This window comes from Vigna umbellata, chromosome 3 (assembly GCF_029865625.1).
Source record: "Vigna umbellata cultivar VRB3 chromosome 3, Vumbellata_1.0, whole genome shotgun sequence".
NCBI classification, from domain to species: Eukaryota; Viridiplantae; Streptophyta; class Magnoliopsida; order Fabales; family Fabaceae; genus Vigna; species Vigna umbellata.
In genome coordinates, this window is record NC_142167.1 from 23,995,081 (window position 1) to 24,012,651 (window position 17,571).

The 17,571-nt window shown below is 31.9% G+C and overlaps 2 protein-coding genes and 2 non-coding genes across 4 annotated transcripts; 1 reads left to right on the forward strand and 3 right to left on the reverse strand.

Moving 5' to 3' along the window:
- Nucleotides 1-652: 652 nt before the first annotated feature.
- On the reverse strand, nucleotides 653-2,349 carry LOC124829611 (cysteine proteinase 15A-like). Its single transcript, XM_088109192.1, has 3 exons — nucleotides 1,759-2,349; nucleotides 1,248-1,494; nucleotides 653-1,176 (listed from the first exon to the last, which is right to left on the reverse strand). The coding sequence occupies exons 1-3, from the start codon at nucleotides 2,332-2,334 to the stop codon at nucleotides 899-901; spliced, it is 1,101 nt and encodes a 366-aa protein (XP_087965318.1). The 5' UTR covers nucleotides 2,335-2,349; the 3' UTR covers nucleotides 653-898.
- Nucleotides 2,350-5,155: 2,806 nt separating this feature from the next.
- LOC124829610 (transcription initiation factor IIF subunit beta) lies at nucleotides 5,156-11,305 on the forward strand. The gene is made up of 6 exons (XM_047303153.2): nucleotides 5,156-5,467; nucleotides 7,265-7,373; nucleotides 9,948-10,081; nucleotides 10,191-10,265; nucleotides 10,590-10,739; nucleotides 10,900-11,305. The coding sequence occupies exons 1-6, from the start codon at nucleotides 5,270-5,272 to the stop codon at nucleotides 11,017-11,019; spliced, it is 786 nt and encodes a 261-aa protein (XP_047159109.1). The 5' UTR covers nucleotides 5,156-5,269; the 3' UTR covers nucleotides 11,020-11,305.
- A 5,550-nt stretch (nucleotides 11,306-16,855) lies between these two features.
- Nucleotides 16,856-16,927, reverse strand: TRNAD-GUC (transfer RNA aspartic acid (anticodon GUC)). The gene has a single exon. It is a non-coding gene; the product is annotated as a tRNA-Asp (tRNA).
- A 74-nt stretch (nucleotides 16,928-17,001) lies between these two features.
- TRNAD-GUC (transfer RNA aspartic acid (anticodon GUC)) lies at nucleotides 17,002-17,073 on the reverse strand. Its single transcript has one exon. It is a non-coding gene; the product is annotated as a tRNA-Asp (tRNA).
- Nucleotides 17,074-17,571: the final 498 nt, after the last annotated feature.

A 17,571-nucleotide genomic window follows, 5' to 3' on the forward strand; every position in this document is an offset into this window, starting at 1 on the left:
TATTGTAAACCGTTCTACTTTAAATAAATCGTATCCTTTCATTATAATTTTTTCCTTGTATTTTGGTTTTGTTCAGCTTAAGCTTAGCTTATTCGGAACTGTCTAGTCTTTTCTATGACAAAGTTCTGCTTCTGGCCTGGGTTACGTTCTTTAGTTGTGTTATAGAAAAGTGGCGGGCCATTAAAGAAGGTATAATAACACTATTATTCTCGTTGTTGGCATTTTTGTTTTTTATCTGTGCAACTGTTGTGTGTTACTCATAATGGAAACTCTAAGTGCTTTCTTGCATGTTTTGAGACTTCAATGGGTGGAGTTCCAGAACAAATTCTACGAGGTATGACAAGTTCTTCTCGTTTTTATTTACATGATGAGGATGAGCTGTAAGTTTGGAAACGCTGGATGATTTCCAAATAGATAGAAATACGACAGCTTAACTTGTCGTATATGTAAAACTATCCTACATGATTAAAATCAGGCCCTACCCAATTGAAAACCTATCTTTCCAGCATGAAGAAAGACAATTAAGTCCAGGAATTGTTTTGACCCGTTAGTTATTGCTGTTTACAGACCACATATGTCAAATTACTGTAATAGACAACTTATAACTGACACCAGTTTATCTGTTCTCCTATAGCAGATTTCTCTTATAATGTACAAGGCATAGGAATGTGGCAACTTTAATTATGGGGACACAAATTCATCACATTGAGGTTACATACAATAACTATCGATCACGGTGGGTAATGTTTTGAAGCTAGACAACCTAGCACAGAGAATTGCAGAATAAAGTAAATCATAAACATTGTCTTAGTAGTTTACTCCTCCATAACATGACATCATCCAACTTATTTACATACGCACTATACCGGTGCCCGCTACGACGTCTAGGCATCCATATTTAATTGTTAGAAGTATGTATAGCAGCTACAGTTGAAACCATCGAGTCCACCCCACATACATTGTGACCTCGGCAGATCTTGTAATATCCGTTTTCTCCCCAGCTTTCCCCCCATGAATTCTTTATGATCCAGAAAGGCTTTTCCTTAAGCCGAATTGGAGCATAAGCACCAGCACCATAGCCTACCAGAAGAACTCCATGATCCAGGTGCTTCCCGCAGATGTATGGGCATGAGACGCCACCAATATATGTCTGCATAAAAACTGCATTGATACCAACTGTACCATGGAAAGCAAAAGTCAGTGTTTCCTCTAATCAGAGATTCAATCAGGCAAAAAAACAGAGCTACCTGCAAGAGGACCATTCTTCACCAGATTAGCCGCAATTTGTTCTTCGTCAAGGGAAACAACGCTAAAATTAGCTACAGATGCTGCGATTTTGCTCTTATCAAATTTGCAGGGGCCGCGGTCTCTTCCGGTGTAAGGATAGTCATTTTCTCGCATTAGTCCTCCAGCCTTGAGTGAGTACTCGAATGCAGTGGTCATCAACCCACCGTTACAACCAGAGTCACATGCTCCACGCTCTTCCGGGTCACACTAAGAAAGTTGTAGGCACATGATTAATGCACGATGTTTTTGCAAAATCCAAACCAGGTCACAGGGGGTTAATTTTACTTTTTAGCATCAACCTAACTGTCCAACTTGTGTTCAAATTCTCAAAAAAAATAAAAAGATTCCACTGATCGGAGCATCATGCGTCAATATATCACAACTGTGGTCAAATCAATTGCTATGCAAGTGCATGAATGACATATTAGCAAAAAGAAGAGACAATACTTTCTATAAATAAAAAAGACTAACCTCGTGATCACAATCCACGAGTTGTTGTTCGCTTAGACTCACGAGCTCACCGGTCGAAAGAAAATGAGCACCTTCCAGCGCTCCCACAGCGCTAAACGACCAACACGACCCGCAAGAACCTTGATTCTTGACGCCAGTAACGGCTCCATGGTCGCGCCAATCGAAATCGCTAGGGAGGTCGTTGGTCGGAAGGATCGGAGCCTTCTGAGCGTCGGTGGGAAGAAGAAGCGGCTTCAAACCCAGAAACTGGCGGCGAAACTCCGCCGCAGTGAGATCGGAGAACTTCGTGACGCCGTGGACGGCGGAGGGGTCAAGCTTCTGGTGCGACTTCGCTCGGAGCAAGTTATTCTTGAAGATGCGGAAGCGGTGGTCGTGCTCCTCCTGCGTGGCGTAAGTCCTGCCGAACTTCGCCTTGAAGGCGGAGAAGTGGTGCTCGGCGTTGAGCAGGTGCTCCTCCGCGTCCGGCACCACTTGACGGATCAGAAGGTCGTCTTCACCGTCGATTCGTTCGGCGATGGCTAAGGTGGCAGAGAAAAGGAGAAGACTGAAGAGGAGGGAGAGTGACGGAGTCGCCATTATATGAAGAAAAAATTCAGAAAGAGCAATGGATATTTTGATCTTTGGGGAATCTTTATGCACGCTTCCCTGATTATTGTAAACTACGTAACCAATACGATATCCACACGTGTTTCTCTATTATTGAGGTTAGAAAAAGCTTCTTCTTAGCCCATAGTTCCAGGCCCACTTATCGTCTTGGCCGGATATTTTCAACATAAATAAGACGAAACTGAAGATGAATGTCGTTTTTTTTAAGAATTTTGGTTAATTTAGTTTCAAAATTATGGATTTATGTCTGGTTTAAAAATAATTATCGAAAAGGTTGAGGATTTGTTTTGAATAAGTTGTTAAATAAATGTATAATTTTTTTACTTTACAAAGTCGTGGAAAAATAACAAAATTTGTTTAACAATGTTGAAGTGGCACGGGTTAAAGATTTTTGTGAATACTAAATTTAACTAATCAGATGTAATTAAGCTTAAACAAAGGACTATACGACTTTAATGCAAAAATATCTCACTAAAATCGTTATAAAGTTAAACAACTTTTATTAAAAAAAATTATTAAATTGAAGTCATTCGAGGAATTAGCGACTGCTTAAATATTAGTTACACTACAGTCGTCTTTGGTTTTAGACTTCAATTTAAAGTGAATTTGCATTGAAGTAATGTCATGACTTGAAGTGAAATAATACTTGACAACTTTATTATTAATAAAAATAAATAAATATGAAGTTGTAATTTTATATAATGACTTTGATTTTTTTATTTTCTTACTTTTGAAAATCTTACATCTTTTTATTTATTTTTTCTCTTTTTGTTTTATTGTACCCTTATTTTTCAAAGTTATATATGTATTCCTTAATAAAAGCTTTTAAAAAATTATTAATGAAGTTATTAAAATAATAATTTAACATATAAAATATTATACAAAAATTATTTTATTAAAATAAATACATCAATATAAAAAATATATAATTATATACAAATTTAGAAGATTGTAAAAGGTTAATCAAATTCTTAAAATAAATAAAAATGAAAAAAAAAATTATACATAAATATAAGAAAAGCAAACAATTATAAAAATAAAGAAGTAAAAAATGTGAGGTTTTAAGTAAGAAAAAAGGGAAGTCATACCTAAATAACAAAGAAAAAAATATTTAAGGCATAATAAGTAGAAAAGATTAAAATTTTTTGAAACGATTTAAAAAAGAAATCAAAACAATTTTATCTTTATTAACATTGAAGTAGCTAATTCAAAGTACAATTTCAATTCATTTATTTTTAGACAGTCATCGAGCCATGACATAATTTCAGTATAAATTTATTTTAGATTGAAATTGTCAATGTCAAACACGATTTCAAAGTAACTAATATTTAATAGAACGATTTCGATTCAATGTTAGAACGATTTCGATTTAATAAAATTTTTAATAGAAGTTGCTTAATTCTATGACGACTTAAGTGATATTTATTTATTTTTATTAAAGTTACATAACTCTTTAATGACTTTGCTTTTGTCTTGTTTTCAGTTGATGTATAATTTATAACACAATTTTTTTATTTATTTTACAAATATTTCATAATAAAAGTTTTTTTTATAAATGGTTTTTTTTTCCTCAAAATGTCTCCGTATTTTATCCCAAAACTTTGAGACAAGAAACATCATTAAATATTAATTGTGACGTCTCTCAGACTAATATTTAATAAGAATAAAACAACTGTCTCTCATGGTTTTAATGTATTTTTTAAATGATCAATAGTTAAAGTAATATTACATTCAGATACAAATGATTTATTACTAATTATATATATATATATATATATATATATATATATATATATATATATATATATATATATATAAACTGTATCTTTATTATAAATATATTCATATATATTAAAAACATCTGTTTATTCCCTCCTCAACCTCTAACGGTATCCTTTTTACTCACCTCGAACTCCATTTTAGTCCTTCGTCCTCTATCTCTATCGGTACCCCTTCTTCTTCCTTCACCTTGAATGACGACACCTCTTCCTCCACCTCCGCTCACATCCCTTTTTTTTCTTTCACTGGCTCTCCCCGATTTGTTTGTTACCTTCGTTTCACTATCAGCAGCACTCTCTTTCCACCATTCACACTATTCTTAAAAATACATTCAAATTATCTAATTCATAATGCATCTTTTTATTTTGTATTTCGTAATTCACAATTTGGAATACAAAAATTATATTTTGGATTGTATATTTTAAAATACAATTTTTGTATTCCAAAACGTATAATTTGGACTATAATTTTTTATATTTTGGAGGGTGTACTATGCATGTTTAAGAATTATGCATTTTGAAACTAAAAATAAAAAAAAGTAAAATTGAAATTTTTTATTACATGGAGGTACAGGAAGAAAATATGGAACTGCGCAAAGAAACTGCTAACTAAACAACTCACCTTTGATGTTTATGGGCGAATACGTTAGATTGGAGGCTGTTGCTTCCCACACCCCTATCAAATTTCTCTCTCACCATACAAAAGCTTCCGGAAAACTTTTTCCATAACAGGAGAGGGTGATTGCTTCCCGGGAAAAAAATTATGGAGATGTTTATAGTGTTCCGGAAAATAAATTTGAGAAGTAATAGGATGTTGGAAGAAATACGACAGGGTGCAGGAAGCAATAGCCCAGATTGGAATGACTTTATTTTTGGCCCAAGAACAGGCTATGCTAACATTCAGCCCAATAGCTTTACATATAAGCAGAATAAGCCCAGTAAATCTATAGTATTGTATTTGGCCCAAGAAGAGGCTATGTAAATGCTAAAGTTTCAATACGAGGGGTTGAGCTCGAGGTCAAATATAATTGACTTGGGGCGGTGTCGGTTTCCAGACACGAGCGTGGTTTCCGTTGGTACCTGGAGGAAGCACAGTGAGAGAGAAAGAAAGAGAGAGAGAGAGAGAGATGGATGAAGAGAATGGTTACAGTGGGAGTAGCAGCTCCAATTTGGAGACTTTGAAGGCGGAGAGATCTGTGTGGTTGATGAAATGCCCTTTGGTGGTGGCTAAGTCATGGCAGACTCATCCTCCTTCTCAACCCCTCGCTAAGGTCGTCCTCTCCCTCGATCCTCTCCACCCTGAAGAAGATCCCTCTGCAGTTCAGGTTCTCCTTCTTATTCTTTTTTTACGCCCTTACTTTTATCCAATTCTGCTCCTGTTACCGGACAGATTCACACATATTCGATGCTCTTTAAATTGATATTGACTCTAAGTTGGATACCGTGCCTTTCGTTTAGATTGTCAAAATCTTATGTGGTTCGCAATTTCGGAAAAATGCAATGAATAGCAACTACTTTAACTTTTCTACTACGTCGTGGTTGACCAATAAATGACTGCGAGGTGTGCTAGACACTGTGGAGTCATGGAATTGACTTGCTGTGAAGGTCATCAGATAGGAATCGATTGGTTTCTTGAATCCTTTAGATACGAGTTCTATCTATGATACCAAGGTTTTGAATTTTGGTTGGGGGGTTTTGTTTATTATGTGATCCTATATGATGGAAAACCTTGAATTGTGGTCGTGAAGAGCTCATTAATGGTGTTATGGCCGCAATTCTGATTGCGGATGTTTTTTCATTGAATGTTTCCACGGTAGTTGGTTTCTCCTTAGAGTAGTGTGAATTGGTTTGGTTGTTCCACTTTGTGGTTCATTGCCTGCGAATTCCTGGAAAATGATGTATGGAGCTTGGCTAGACCATGCATGGTGGTGGAGTGAGCATTTGAGACTGCTAATGGGTAGAGCTTTGACATCAGGTTGGTGGGAACCTATTTTGTTTCTTTTCATCACTGATGGGGATGTGAGTACTGTTGAAAGGAGATAAGGGAATGACACCTGCATATAGACGTGACAAGATGATAGGAGCAATCAATAGAAACGCAACAATATTATTGATTGGGAAAAAACAAACTATTTCAGAAGATGACCCCTGTAATCCTAGAGCTAATGCTCCTTAAATAAGAGATGACTCTCTCTGCCCACTTCTCATGCCTTCGCCCTGTCACGCTCTCTCCCTAAATTACATTGCCTCCTCTAGTAAACTGGCCACATCAGCAATTGTGACAAATATTGTGTTTCAGCTGTAGATTTGACTTAGGCCCCAAACCCAATATCCTAAGATGAGATAATTGGATCAGACATATGGATGAAAACCAAGAACAGAGAGAATCGTGCGTCGGACAAGCACCTTTGAAACAGATTTCGCATGAGCCTTAACACTCCAGAAACTTGTCTTTTTTGTAATTCAAAACAGCGTAAAAGGTTGAGGTTTTTCTCTGAAATGGTAGCCTTAATGGGCTCACAAACTACATGTAGAACTTGTGAGCTTGATCAATCCCAAGCACATTTGCTCAATTTCACCAGAAAATAATTTTTCTTGCATTTCTGCTTGATTTTGGGGAGCGGGCCTTTATCCGCTTGTAAACTAGGAGTTTCACCAAAAACATGCCCTACTGTACCAACCAAGTATCCCCTTGCATACCATATGGTTAATGCAGCAATATATCATGCACCTGTATCATCAAAGACTGCTGCTATTGGGTAACTGTGATGTATACTTAAAAATCTACGAATTTAAGTGGGTTTACTTTGATTTTAGTGATAAGAGACAATTTTTTCCCTTATTAAGTTACCTGTTTTAAATATTCTAAGTAACGGATGGAGTGCCCCATTTAATTAAAATGAATTCTATTCATTTTTGAGGTATTCCAAATGTGGAATATGACTTGCAAATTCATTTAATTTTTCTTCATGATAAGTTCCACCACATGACATTATTGATTGTGCAAGATGAATAAAGATTCTGCTTCTAGATTTTTGACAGTATAGGCAATAATTTCTGATGAATATTTGTTGCTTGTTTTCATGTGAGATATTGATTTTATAGCTCCTTAACCATGACAGTTTACAATGGAGATGGCTGGCTCTGAAGCTGTGAATATGCCAAAAACTTATTCATTGAATATGTTTAAGGACTTTGTTCCTATGTGTGTTTTCTCTGAGACTAGCCAAGGTGAGAATCGTAATCTCAGGTTTATACCATTTGTAGTTTTTACTCATCAATGGCAAGTTATGTTTTATATCTGTTGTAGTTTTTTATTCATCAATAGTAAGTACTGTTCTTATAACAGTTGTAATTTGTACCAATTATTTACGAGTTCATTCGAAGCCTGTAATGTTTCTCATTCTCTAACTTGATATATATATATATATATATATATATATATATATATATATATATATATATATGATAAAAGATACCATGTTCAATTCAATACTGTTCCAGCTATATAATTTGATGAGCAAATTGTTTTGATGCTTGGATCACACCATAAATCAGACATGAATAGCAAATATTGCAACTTGGAGTAGAATAATACGATTCTTGCACAGGTTCTACGAGGTCTTAAGTGTAGTTGCGGCCCCTTGCCACTCCTCCAAGGCCCATCACGCCTGGCTTGAGCAGTGCTTTTTTTAACTGAAAAGGGCAGCCAGAGTGGATAAATTGACTGCATCACAGTTATAAGTTCTGTTCTACTCATGGCTGCACTTGCATCTAGTGTGATAATAGGGAAGAGAGATGACCGTTTTCACAAGCCTAATCCTATATGACAGTTTATTCTATTTATTTTTACTTTAACAACTTTTGTGTTTTAATTGCAAGATATGATGTGTTTCAACTTTGGACCATAAGTTTTAACTGTTATATCTTTGCACTAGATATTTAAATATTGTTGAACGTCTAGTGTAAAATAAAAACATATTTAATTGAGATGATAGTTTTTTATTTCAACAACTGTTAGTTTCGCATCTTTCTTTTATCATAAAATCTATGTAAAACATAGTAAAATTTATTGTTTTTCAAATACAAATATTTAATATCGGAGTATGTATTATAAATTCTATTATGTGTAGTAATTTTAATAGTATTTATTTTGAACATTAATATTATTCTATTATAACATATTTTAACAGAAGTCATGCTCCTAGATTTATCTTTTTAGTTACTGATCATGAATATGTGCTTTAATTTTGTTTTCTTAGTTTGTGAATGCGAGGGGATGCTTTATTATTAATCTTCAATCTACCGTTCAATTATTATCCCTCTGATTCATTATTTGAGTCCTGATTCAATTACCATTTATAAGTTCATTTTTTTACTCCTTTTTTGTTTCTTACTTCACTTTCATCAAATCTGGGATTTGGTTGGAAACTTATAATAAATTCACTTCTCTTACTAAGGTATTTCTTTAAGCATTCTCACAATACAAATTGTTATAGCTTTGTACCTGGTCCACTTGAAAGTTCAGTTCCAGCTCTACCACTGCAGGATGCTGGCTTATAGTACTTTTTTGTTATCATTTTGTTAAAAATTTACAATTAATTTGATATTTGGTGTCGAAAGGGTTTAATATAAACTAGGGAGTATATCTTGTTTCATGTGGGTTTTCTTTAGAGTCTAGATAGCATTTAGGGTAAGCATAGATTAACATAGCAAATGTTTAGAGGAAATTTAAATAGTTACTGTAGTTTAAAAGGGAAACATGTCATTTTCATTATCTAAGGAGATTATAATCATAGTCAAAACAATAGTGCCAAATAGTGCTGCTTAAATGGCAAAACTATAGAATGTTAAAGATAGGCAATTACTCCACTTCTATTATCTGGCTTGGCAGTCCTACCTTGATCTTACGAAATTGAATCATTGAGTGTGAGTGTGATTGCAATTGCTGATTGTACAAAAGCACAAGTAAAAGTGACATCATTGTCTCTTTACATTGGCAACCGCTTTTTTGCAATTCAAGTACTGGACTGAGGTAACAGATCCTTCGTTGACTGTTGCAATTATCTATGACATGTTCCGGACATCTTTATAATATAACCATTTTGTGTGGCGTAATTGAGGATTTATGCGATTTCAAGCTATGATCATTTTGTCTTTGAGATATGACTTATAAGTATTAATGTTGAATATGTCTTAAGTTTACGATACTTCTTGATTGTTTAGCATCTTATAAATATGTTAGTTTGTTCAGTATTTGTTATTTAGTGTAGCGGCTGAATTGGTCTGTTATATCATCTTAGCGGCTGAATTGGAGTTGGCTGTTGATCAAGATCGATTGCTACGATTAAATTAAGAAATTATGTCAGTGCTCTCTGCCTAGTAAAATGACTTAGATTTAATAGAGAGGGATATGCATCCACTGACCCAGATTGACTACTATAAGTGGAATTAAGAAATTAAGCCACTTTCAAGGCTCAAATTTAATGGATAGGAGCAAATATGAATTTGGGTAGCCCCTGTTGTAAACAAACCCACCAGTTGGGGACCGAAAGGGGGTGAAAATCTCTTCACATACGGGGATGATGACTATTATAAATGGAATTAAGAAACCCACCAGATTGACTATAATAAATAATTTGCTTTATTATGACATGGCAAGTGGTAACTGTGAATTGTGATAGTATAATTTAATAATTTAAAATGGATGAAAAAATACTTCTATATACAGAGTATTTTCTCCCTGGTTGTCACAATGAACTTAGCTTCCTTGTGTTAAGTAACAGGTTTTATATTTTACTTTAGGTGGCAAGGTTGCAATGGAAGGGAAAGTAGAACATAAGTTTGATATGAAGCCCCACGGAGAAAACATTGAAGAATATGGTAAATTGTGCCGTGAGAGGACAAACAGATCTATGATTAAAAATCGACAAATACAGGTATTTTGTTCAGGTGTATATATTATTTAATTATCCTATAACATTTCTTGCGTTCTGTCTGATTAAATAATTAATTCTCTTTCTCTGGTTCCCTCGACTCAATTGGAAGGTTATTGATAATGATCGAGGAGTTCTAATGAGGCCAATGCCCGGAATGATTGGTCTAGTTTCATCCAATTCCAAGGTACATAATGTGCACAAAATACAATCTCTTGGACATGTTAGTGACGTTCTTTTAATTGACTCTCTATCTATCATTTTTTGCCTGCATGAAATTTCTGGCAGAGTGGAAGTTTTACGTTAGTTAATAATTAGAACAGCCAAGTATCTTGGCTTTAAAAGCATTTTGATATAGTGCCAGTCATAAATCTTAAGCAATATATATTAGATAATTATACCATAGATTCATGCAATCTCGATGAAAATTCACTGGAAAGTTTGGTCCCTCAAACTTGTGTATTGCTGGAATAATTCTGAGGTTTTTTAATTGCTCATGAAACTCTCACAGGACAAGAAAAAGACACAGCCAATTAAACAATCTGATACAAAGAGAACAAGAAGAGATCGGGGAGAGCTGGAGGATATAATGTTCAAGCTATTTGAAAGACAGCCTAACTGGGCCCTGAAACAGCTTGTCCAAGAGACTGATCAACCCGCCGTATGCTTTTCTGATCTTTTTTGAGTTCCTAACTTTTTGTTGTCGTTGTAGCGCGTGCACGCACACACTTTCTGCTGCCTGTCCCGATACACTGCGCCCCTCTTTTCTTTTGCAGCAATATTTGAAAGCTCCTGAATGGTTGTTACTTTTTCTTTTGCAGCAATTCTTGAAAGAGATTCTGAACGAACTGTGTGTTTATAATAAAAGAGGTGCCAATCAAGGAACTTATGAGCTGAAGCCTGAGTACAAGAAATCTGTTGAAGATACAAATGCTGAATGAGTGTTTTGTTCTTTACAGCCTATTATTCTAACTCCATAAACGAAATTTAGTATCTTTCTCTTAGCTGAGAAGAGTCAACATGTTTAGGGTAAATAGGGTGATCGAAGAAAGAAACTTTGGAGGTCAAACAACAAGCAAACAGTGTATCTGAAGTGTGAAGGATACTTAGCTAATGTATTTTTTTATCGATAAATTGTCAAAAGAGCAGTTCTGTATACCTTCAAAAACGAATTTTAGTAACCGAAAAAATAATTATATGCTGCCTGGTTAGTGTATAATTTCTCTCTCCCGCGAGTTCTACTTTTTGTAAAACTGAAGTCTTAAATTTAGTATGCATTAGAGATGCTATATTAGATATTCTATATTTTAGCGAGGTAATTTATCTATTGTGAGCGAAAAATTTATTAGGTAAGCCACAGCCTATTATGATTATTTCAGATAATTGATTTATGCCCCCATATTGATTTTTATCAAAAGGAAAGATGCATGGTGTGGTGTATGGAACACTATGATTTCCTTAATGGGAGTTGATAAATGAAAAAGTTTTTAAAAATCTTGGTCCCCTTTCGTTGAAGTGATAGTGTAATTTTATGCTAAGTCAGTACCAGTTTAAGATGATGGGCTCTTCAATTATTGAAAATGTGTGCCCCATTTTTGACCAAAGATTGCCGATAAAAAAGAAAATCATCGGTCTAAAGTGAAACTTTAAGAATGTGGAATCGCACGAAAAAATTTGAGAATATTCTGAATAGGATAAAGAAAAAATAATGCTTCCAGGCAATTATTCATTTATGGTTGAAAATTGGATTAAAAAGTTAAGTGCCATTGGAGATTAAATCAGTATAAGGACATCTATATGCGATGAGGATTTCATATCCCTTTCTGATTTTTGATTATATAGATTTAGACAGCTATTTGATATCTTTCTAGTTTAAAGTATGGTTGAGTTTGATGGAATTCATTCAATTATTGCATAGGACTATTACGAGGTGTTTTTGAACTCATAACAGTTCAAAGTTTTACAATGAAAAGAAAAACCAGGGCTGAATTCATTTTTAATATAATGTAAATGTAAATTCTATCTTGTCTTTTAATTTTAATAGTACTCTTTGTTTATTTAATAAACTATTAAGTATAAATGCTTGTACCTATAAGTTTCGCTTTATAAATAATGTGAATTATTGTTTAGAATCTTGTTAATTTTTAATTGTTAAGTAACCTAAAGTGACCTTTATTCTCCATTATATATTTTATGTTTAATCTTTACAAAAATAAAATAACTATCAATTTCTTTTTTAATTATAAAATTTAACTATCATTAGAATTAAATTTCAAATAATTTATTATGTAGTTTTAATATATATATATATATATATATATATATATATATATATATATATATATATATCATTTTTTTATCCACTAAAAAAATTGAAGATACCATAATCACTTCAAATAAACATGAGGTTATTGATTAGGAATTATTAGTGTGAAATAAAATTTACGTGGTAACTATTGTTTGTATAAATTTTAAAATAATTGTTGTAAAAGTCAACTAACTTAGTTCTAATAAAATAACAAGAATAATTTCATTTCACAGTCAATTCATAGTATATTTCCTCTATTTTTGTTTGACTAGATGTTATGTGTTTTTAATTAAAGAGAAACCACAATAACTAAGAAGGAAAATATAAAGAGATATGATAATTTTCATTTCAAATAACAATCTCATAGTTTACTTTACACGGGATTTGGTCTCTCTACTGCAAATATAACTCCATGACACCCAATTTCAAATTCTGTGACTAATTCTATAAATTGTATATATAGTTTTCCAAATTAAAATTGTGTAGAATCATTCACAAATCAGAGACAAGAAAGAATTTAGACATGAAATTGTGTGATTTTATACACACACATAAAAATTAATACACTTTTTCTAGTTATTGATGTTACATATGTTGGCGAAATCACTTGTGTTTAAGGAAAAATTTCTAAAAATACTTTTAGAAGAAAATATTTTTATCACTTATTAATTTATGTATAACTTAAAAAGAAGTTTTTATAGAAAATAAGTCAGTTAAATTATGTACAATCTAATTACAACTTAACAAAAAAAACTTAGTTTTTAATATTGACTTGTAATAATCCCGGTTGGAACCAAAATAAAAAAATCTGTGTAACTAATTAATACGGTAGAGATTTATAAAATTGAGACAATAATCTCATGAGTGTTTATGTGCATGCCATGATCCAGCATGTTGATAAGATGAAATTTGCATGGTTGCAATGAGAAGATTAGGCTTAGGTGGTATCTGGTGTGAAAAGCATACAGCATATATGAGTATGCATATTATTAGAATGCATGATGATGATGAAGTGGAATTTTGAATGTGTGAAAGACGATTGGTCACCCCACCATGGATGTTATCGTCGTGGAAAATCAACTAGGAATCTTGTTTGTCAGCTTTGAAGATTTTTGGAGCAAACTTTCTTCAGTCTTCAAAGATTCCAATACCATCTTCACATCAGAATTAAGCCAAAGATCAACTTGGTGTAGACCTGGCTTAGCTAGCTTGCATGGTGAGTGTGGGTTTCAGTGTCCCACCAAACAGCTTAATGGAATTTCAGGACTTTAATTTCTCACTCCCATGAACGTGGGATTCCTAGCGTGGGAAACCTAATAAACGATGAGAGAGAGAAACAAAGACAGAAAAGAGAGAAGAACCGTTTTTGATTGGGGAATGTCATTTTTGAACAATGTTGTCAATGGTCGCTGTCCTACCCATTCATGAAATTTCTTTGCATGCATAAGTAAATATCTTCCCATATCACTCATCATTTATTCATTGAACTCCAGACAAAACTAAGGAAGATATTCTTGTTCTAATAACAGTGGTAAAGAAAGAAAATAAAGATAAGTATCCCTTGATATGATGTTATGAGATTTTTTAGTACACAAATTTGCCACTAGGCAAATTTCGAAAGAATTAAAAAAACAAGTCGATCAGGGATAATGATTTTATTTAAAAAAGTTGTGTATCTTCAGTTTCTGGTTCACAGAAAAAAGTGTAGAGGTAAGATAGAATTCAATTTAAATCTAATGTTGTTAAGAGATGCATAATTTCACTTAAAATGTTGTAAGGGAGTGCACAACTTTAGTTTTCCTCTCATTTTTAAATTTTTTAATTTCACTTAAAAATTAATATTAAAAAAGAAAAGAAAATTAAATATAAGATCATGTTAAATATATTAGTAGTGTGTTAACATTTTTTAATTGTTACTATATTTTTTAAATTAGGAGTATAAGATTTTTTTTTTAAAAAAAATATTTATATAAGATGAAATAATATTAATATTTAATGTTGAATGTATTAACTGTTAGAATATAATGAGTAGTTAAATGTATTAGACATTGAAGTCTTGCAAAATAATTAATGTTTTAATAAATTTTAATAGTTTTTTGTGTGAATTGATAGTCACAGATATATATGATTTTATAAATTGTATTTTTATAATATGAATGACACAATAATAATAATAAAAATAAATAAATTTATTCATAAAATAATTTTTTTTGTTAACAAATAAGTATGCTTTAAAGTAATAATGTTTACTAGAGCATCACTTGGAAACTTCAAATTAGTGTATCTTTTTAATTTACTGTCTTCTATTCAACATCACTGTTGCCACATTTCTAAGCCTCCATTTGTTAGAGAAGAAATAAATGAGGAGAAAAATCACTAAAGGTAATAAAATAAAATAAAATAAAATGTATGAAAAATAAGATGGTTAGCTGAGTCTCAAACTTGGAAACACTTTAGTTACTATATTTTTTTGCTACAACAGTAAGTTGATTTTAAGCATCACAATAAGGATGTTTTATTGCTTGATGAAATTTTGAAGTATTTTGTAAACTCTAGTTTTTGGACTGATTATAAAACTAATCTTTAATGTGAAGTTTAATCACACTCAAAATTGTTCACTTCTTTTTAAGGATTTATTTATTCTATGAAATTTAACTCGAGTCGTGAGTATTTCACCTTTCTAAACTCTCAATTACAAACACTTTTATCTCTAAATAATAATTAAAAAACAATGTAATCTTAATATGCTTGTTCGAACTTCAGTAAAACTATCTGTATGAACTTAATACCAAGTGAGTACAGCACCATTTAGATATATAAAAGATAAAGTAGGATTTCCTTTACTTTAAATATATTTTGAAACTAATTAATAAAAAAAAGTTAATTTACTAATTTTACAATTGTTCTCTCTCGTTATCTATGTACTAATAATAGTTGGGTTTTAACTCATTATGAAAAACAGTTAATAGATATGGAAAAAGTGAGATTTTTTTGAAAAAAGTGGGTTTTGTCATATTGAGATGGAAGAATATGATTTCAACTCTTTCCGTAATCATCGCGAAAGATTGTATGGTCAAAAAGGCGGACTTGGAAATAATTAGCACAAAAACACATCACATTACACTTTTTTTTTATGTTACGGGCTTATTACACAAACAACTTATTTGACGTGTTAACGTGGAAGTGCTAGCTAATCATATTCACAAATATCAAATTAAATTTTCAGGTCAGTAATCATAAAATTTTAAGGAAATTTAAATTCTGTTGATTTCATTTTTTAAATATTTTGTTTATATAAATTAATTTAAAATTTAGTTGTTTTAGCTTAAATAGGATACTTTTTGTTACTTAAAAAACTAAAATACTATTATTAATCATCAAAGAATAAATATTAAATACTTTTAAATATTTAATAATTCAAATTAATATGGAATGATTTAAAAATAAATAATTAACATTTTTTTACATTAATACTAACTCATGTTTCAATTAAGTAATAACTGAATATATTTTCAACTGAAATTCGAATACATTTTAGGAGCAAGTTGAATGGATTTTTTTTTCTGCATTAGTTGTTATGTCTTTTCACAAGTAAAATTACATTTTAGTGATTTCTCTGAATTATACGCTTTGTTAAAAAAAGTCTGGGTAAATTAAGACAGAAAAGTATTTATAAATATAGATTACCTTAATTCGAGTTTTGAACGATGTTGAAATTGTGGAGAATATTTTAATTAAAATTGAACTATATATAATAATAATATTATTAATAAATAACGTTGGTAGTGGGAAAGATTGAGAGTGAAAGTTAGAGGCACGGTGTTCCTGATGAAGATGGCTTAACCTTTTCCCGCAAAACTCCAAAACTAAAAAGCAATGAAGAAAATGAACGCATCATCCAAACACATGTTGTGGGGATCGATATTTAATCCTGACTATTTATATATAATTGCATGATCTAAATTTAAATTCTTTACATTGTTAAAAAAAAAGATTTTACCTAATATGCCCTCGTATACACTCTCTTTGTATTGTAAAGATATAGATATATTATTATTTTTTCAGAAAAAGAAGTCAATGTATGTTAACAAACCTATTTTGTAAAATGCATGAACATATTTCATATTGGTCTAAAATTCTATAAAAAATAAAAGCAGAAAACAATAATCAAACAATAGCTAATTGTTGATATTTGTATATATTTTCAAAATAATATATTACCGTAACTTTGATGTATACGGAAGTTGTATTAAATACTTTTAAATTAATAAACTTTCAGTCAATATGGTCAAAGTTAAATATCATAATTTTGAGAATAAATAATTCCAAAACTTGGGGAATTTCAAAATTGAATTTGAGCTACTAAATCAGTTTTTCATTTTAATAGGTTAAAAATAAAAGACCAGACGTCTTCTGGGATCTTACCCATTAAACCACCAGGCAAGCAGAAATGGTTTAAAAAAAACCCTCGCCGTTGCCGGGGATCGAACCCGGGTCACCCGCGTGACAGGCGGGAATACTTACCACTATACTACAACGACCAAGTTATTACAATTTCTTCAGTTTTTAATATAATTATGGGAATCTATATATATTTTAGAGATAAAATGTTAGTCGCCGTTGCCGGGGATCGAACCCGGGTCACCCGCGTGACAGGCGGGAATACACACCACTATACTACAACGACCGATACTTCATATTTTCTTCAGTATATATTAGAACAAAAAGCTTATCTATTCACCTGACGCATTGAAAGACAATTCCACAGTCAAAGTTTCAGAGTTTTGAATTAGTTAGATGAAAATCTATATTTGAAAATAAATGAATTCCTTAGTTATTCCTTTATCCACTATAACTTTGAATAATACAAATTAAATTAAAGTTTTAACTAGTAAAGATAGACGTGGATAAAAATTCTTGTTTAAACCCTTTCAATCAAACTCAGTTAAATGTCTGAAATCCAATCATTCATATTAAACTCAATGGTTCCTCAAAGTAAACCATCACTAAATTGTATTCTCAAAGGATATCAATTGTGATAATTTTTCCCAAATCCAATTCCGCTGGTCAATATGTTACTTGTTTAATTATAAATTATCACTAATCATCAACACTAATATTACTTGTTGAATAATATGAAGGGGGAAATATGGAGAGATATTTATTGATTGACTATTTAATTACA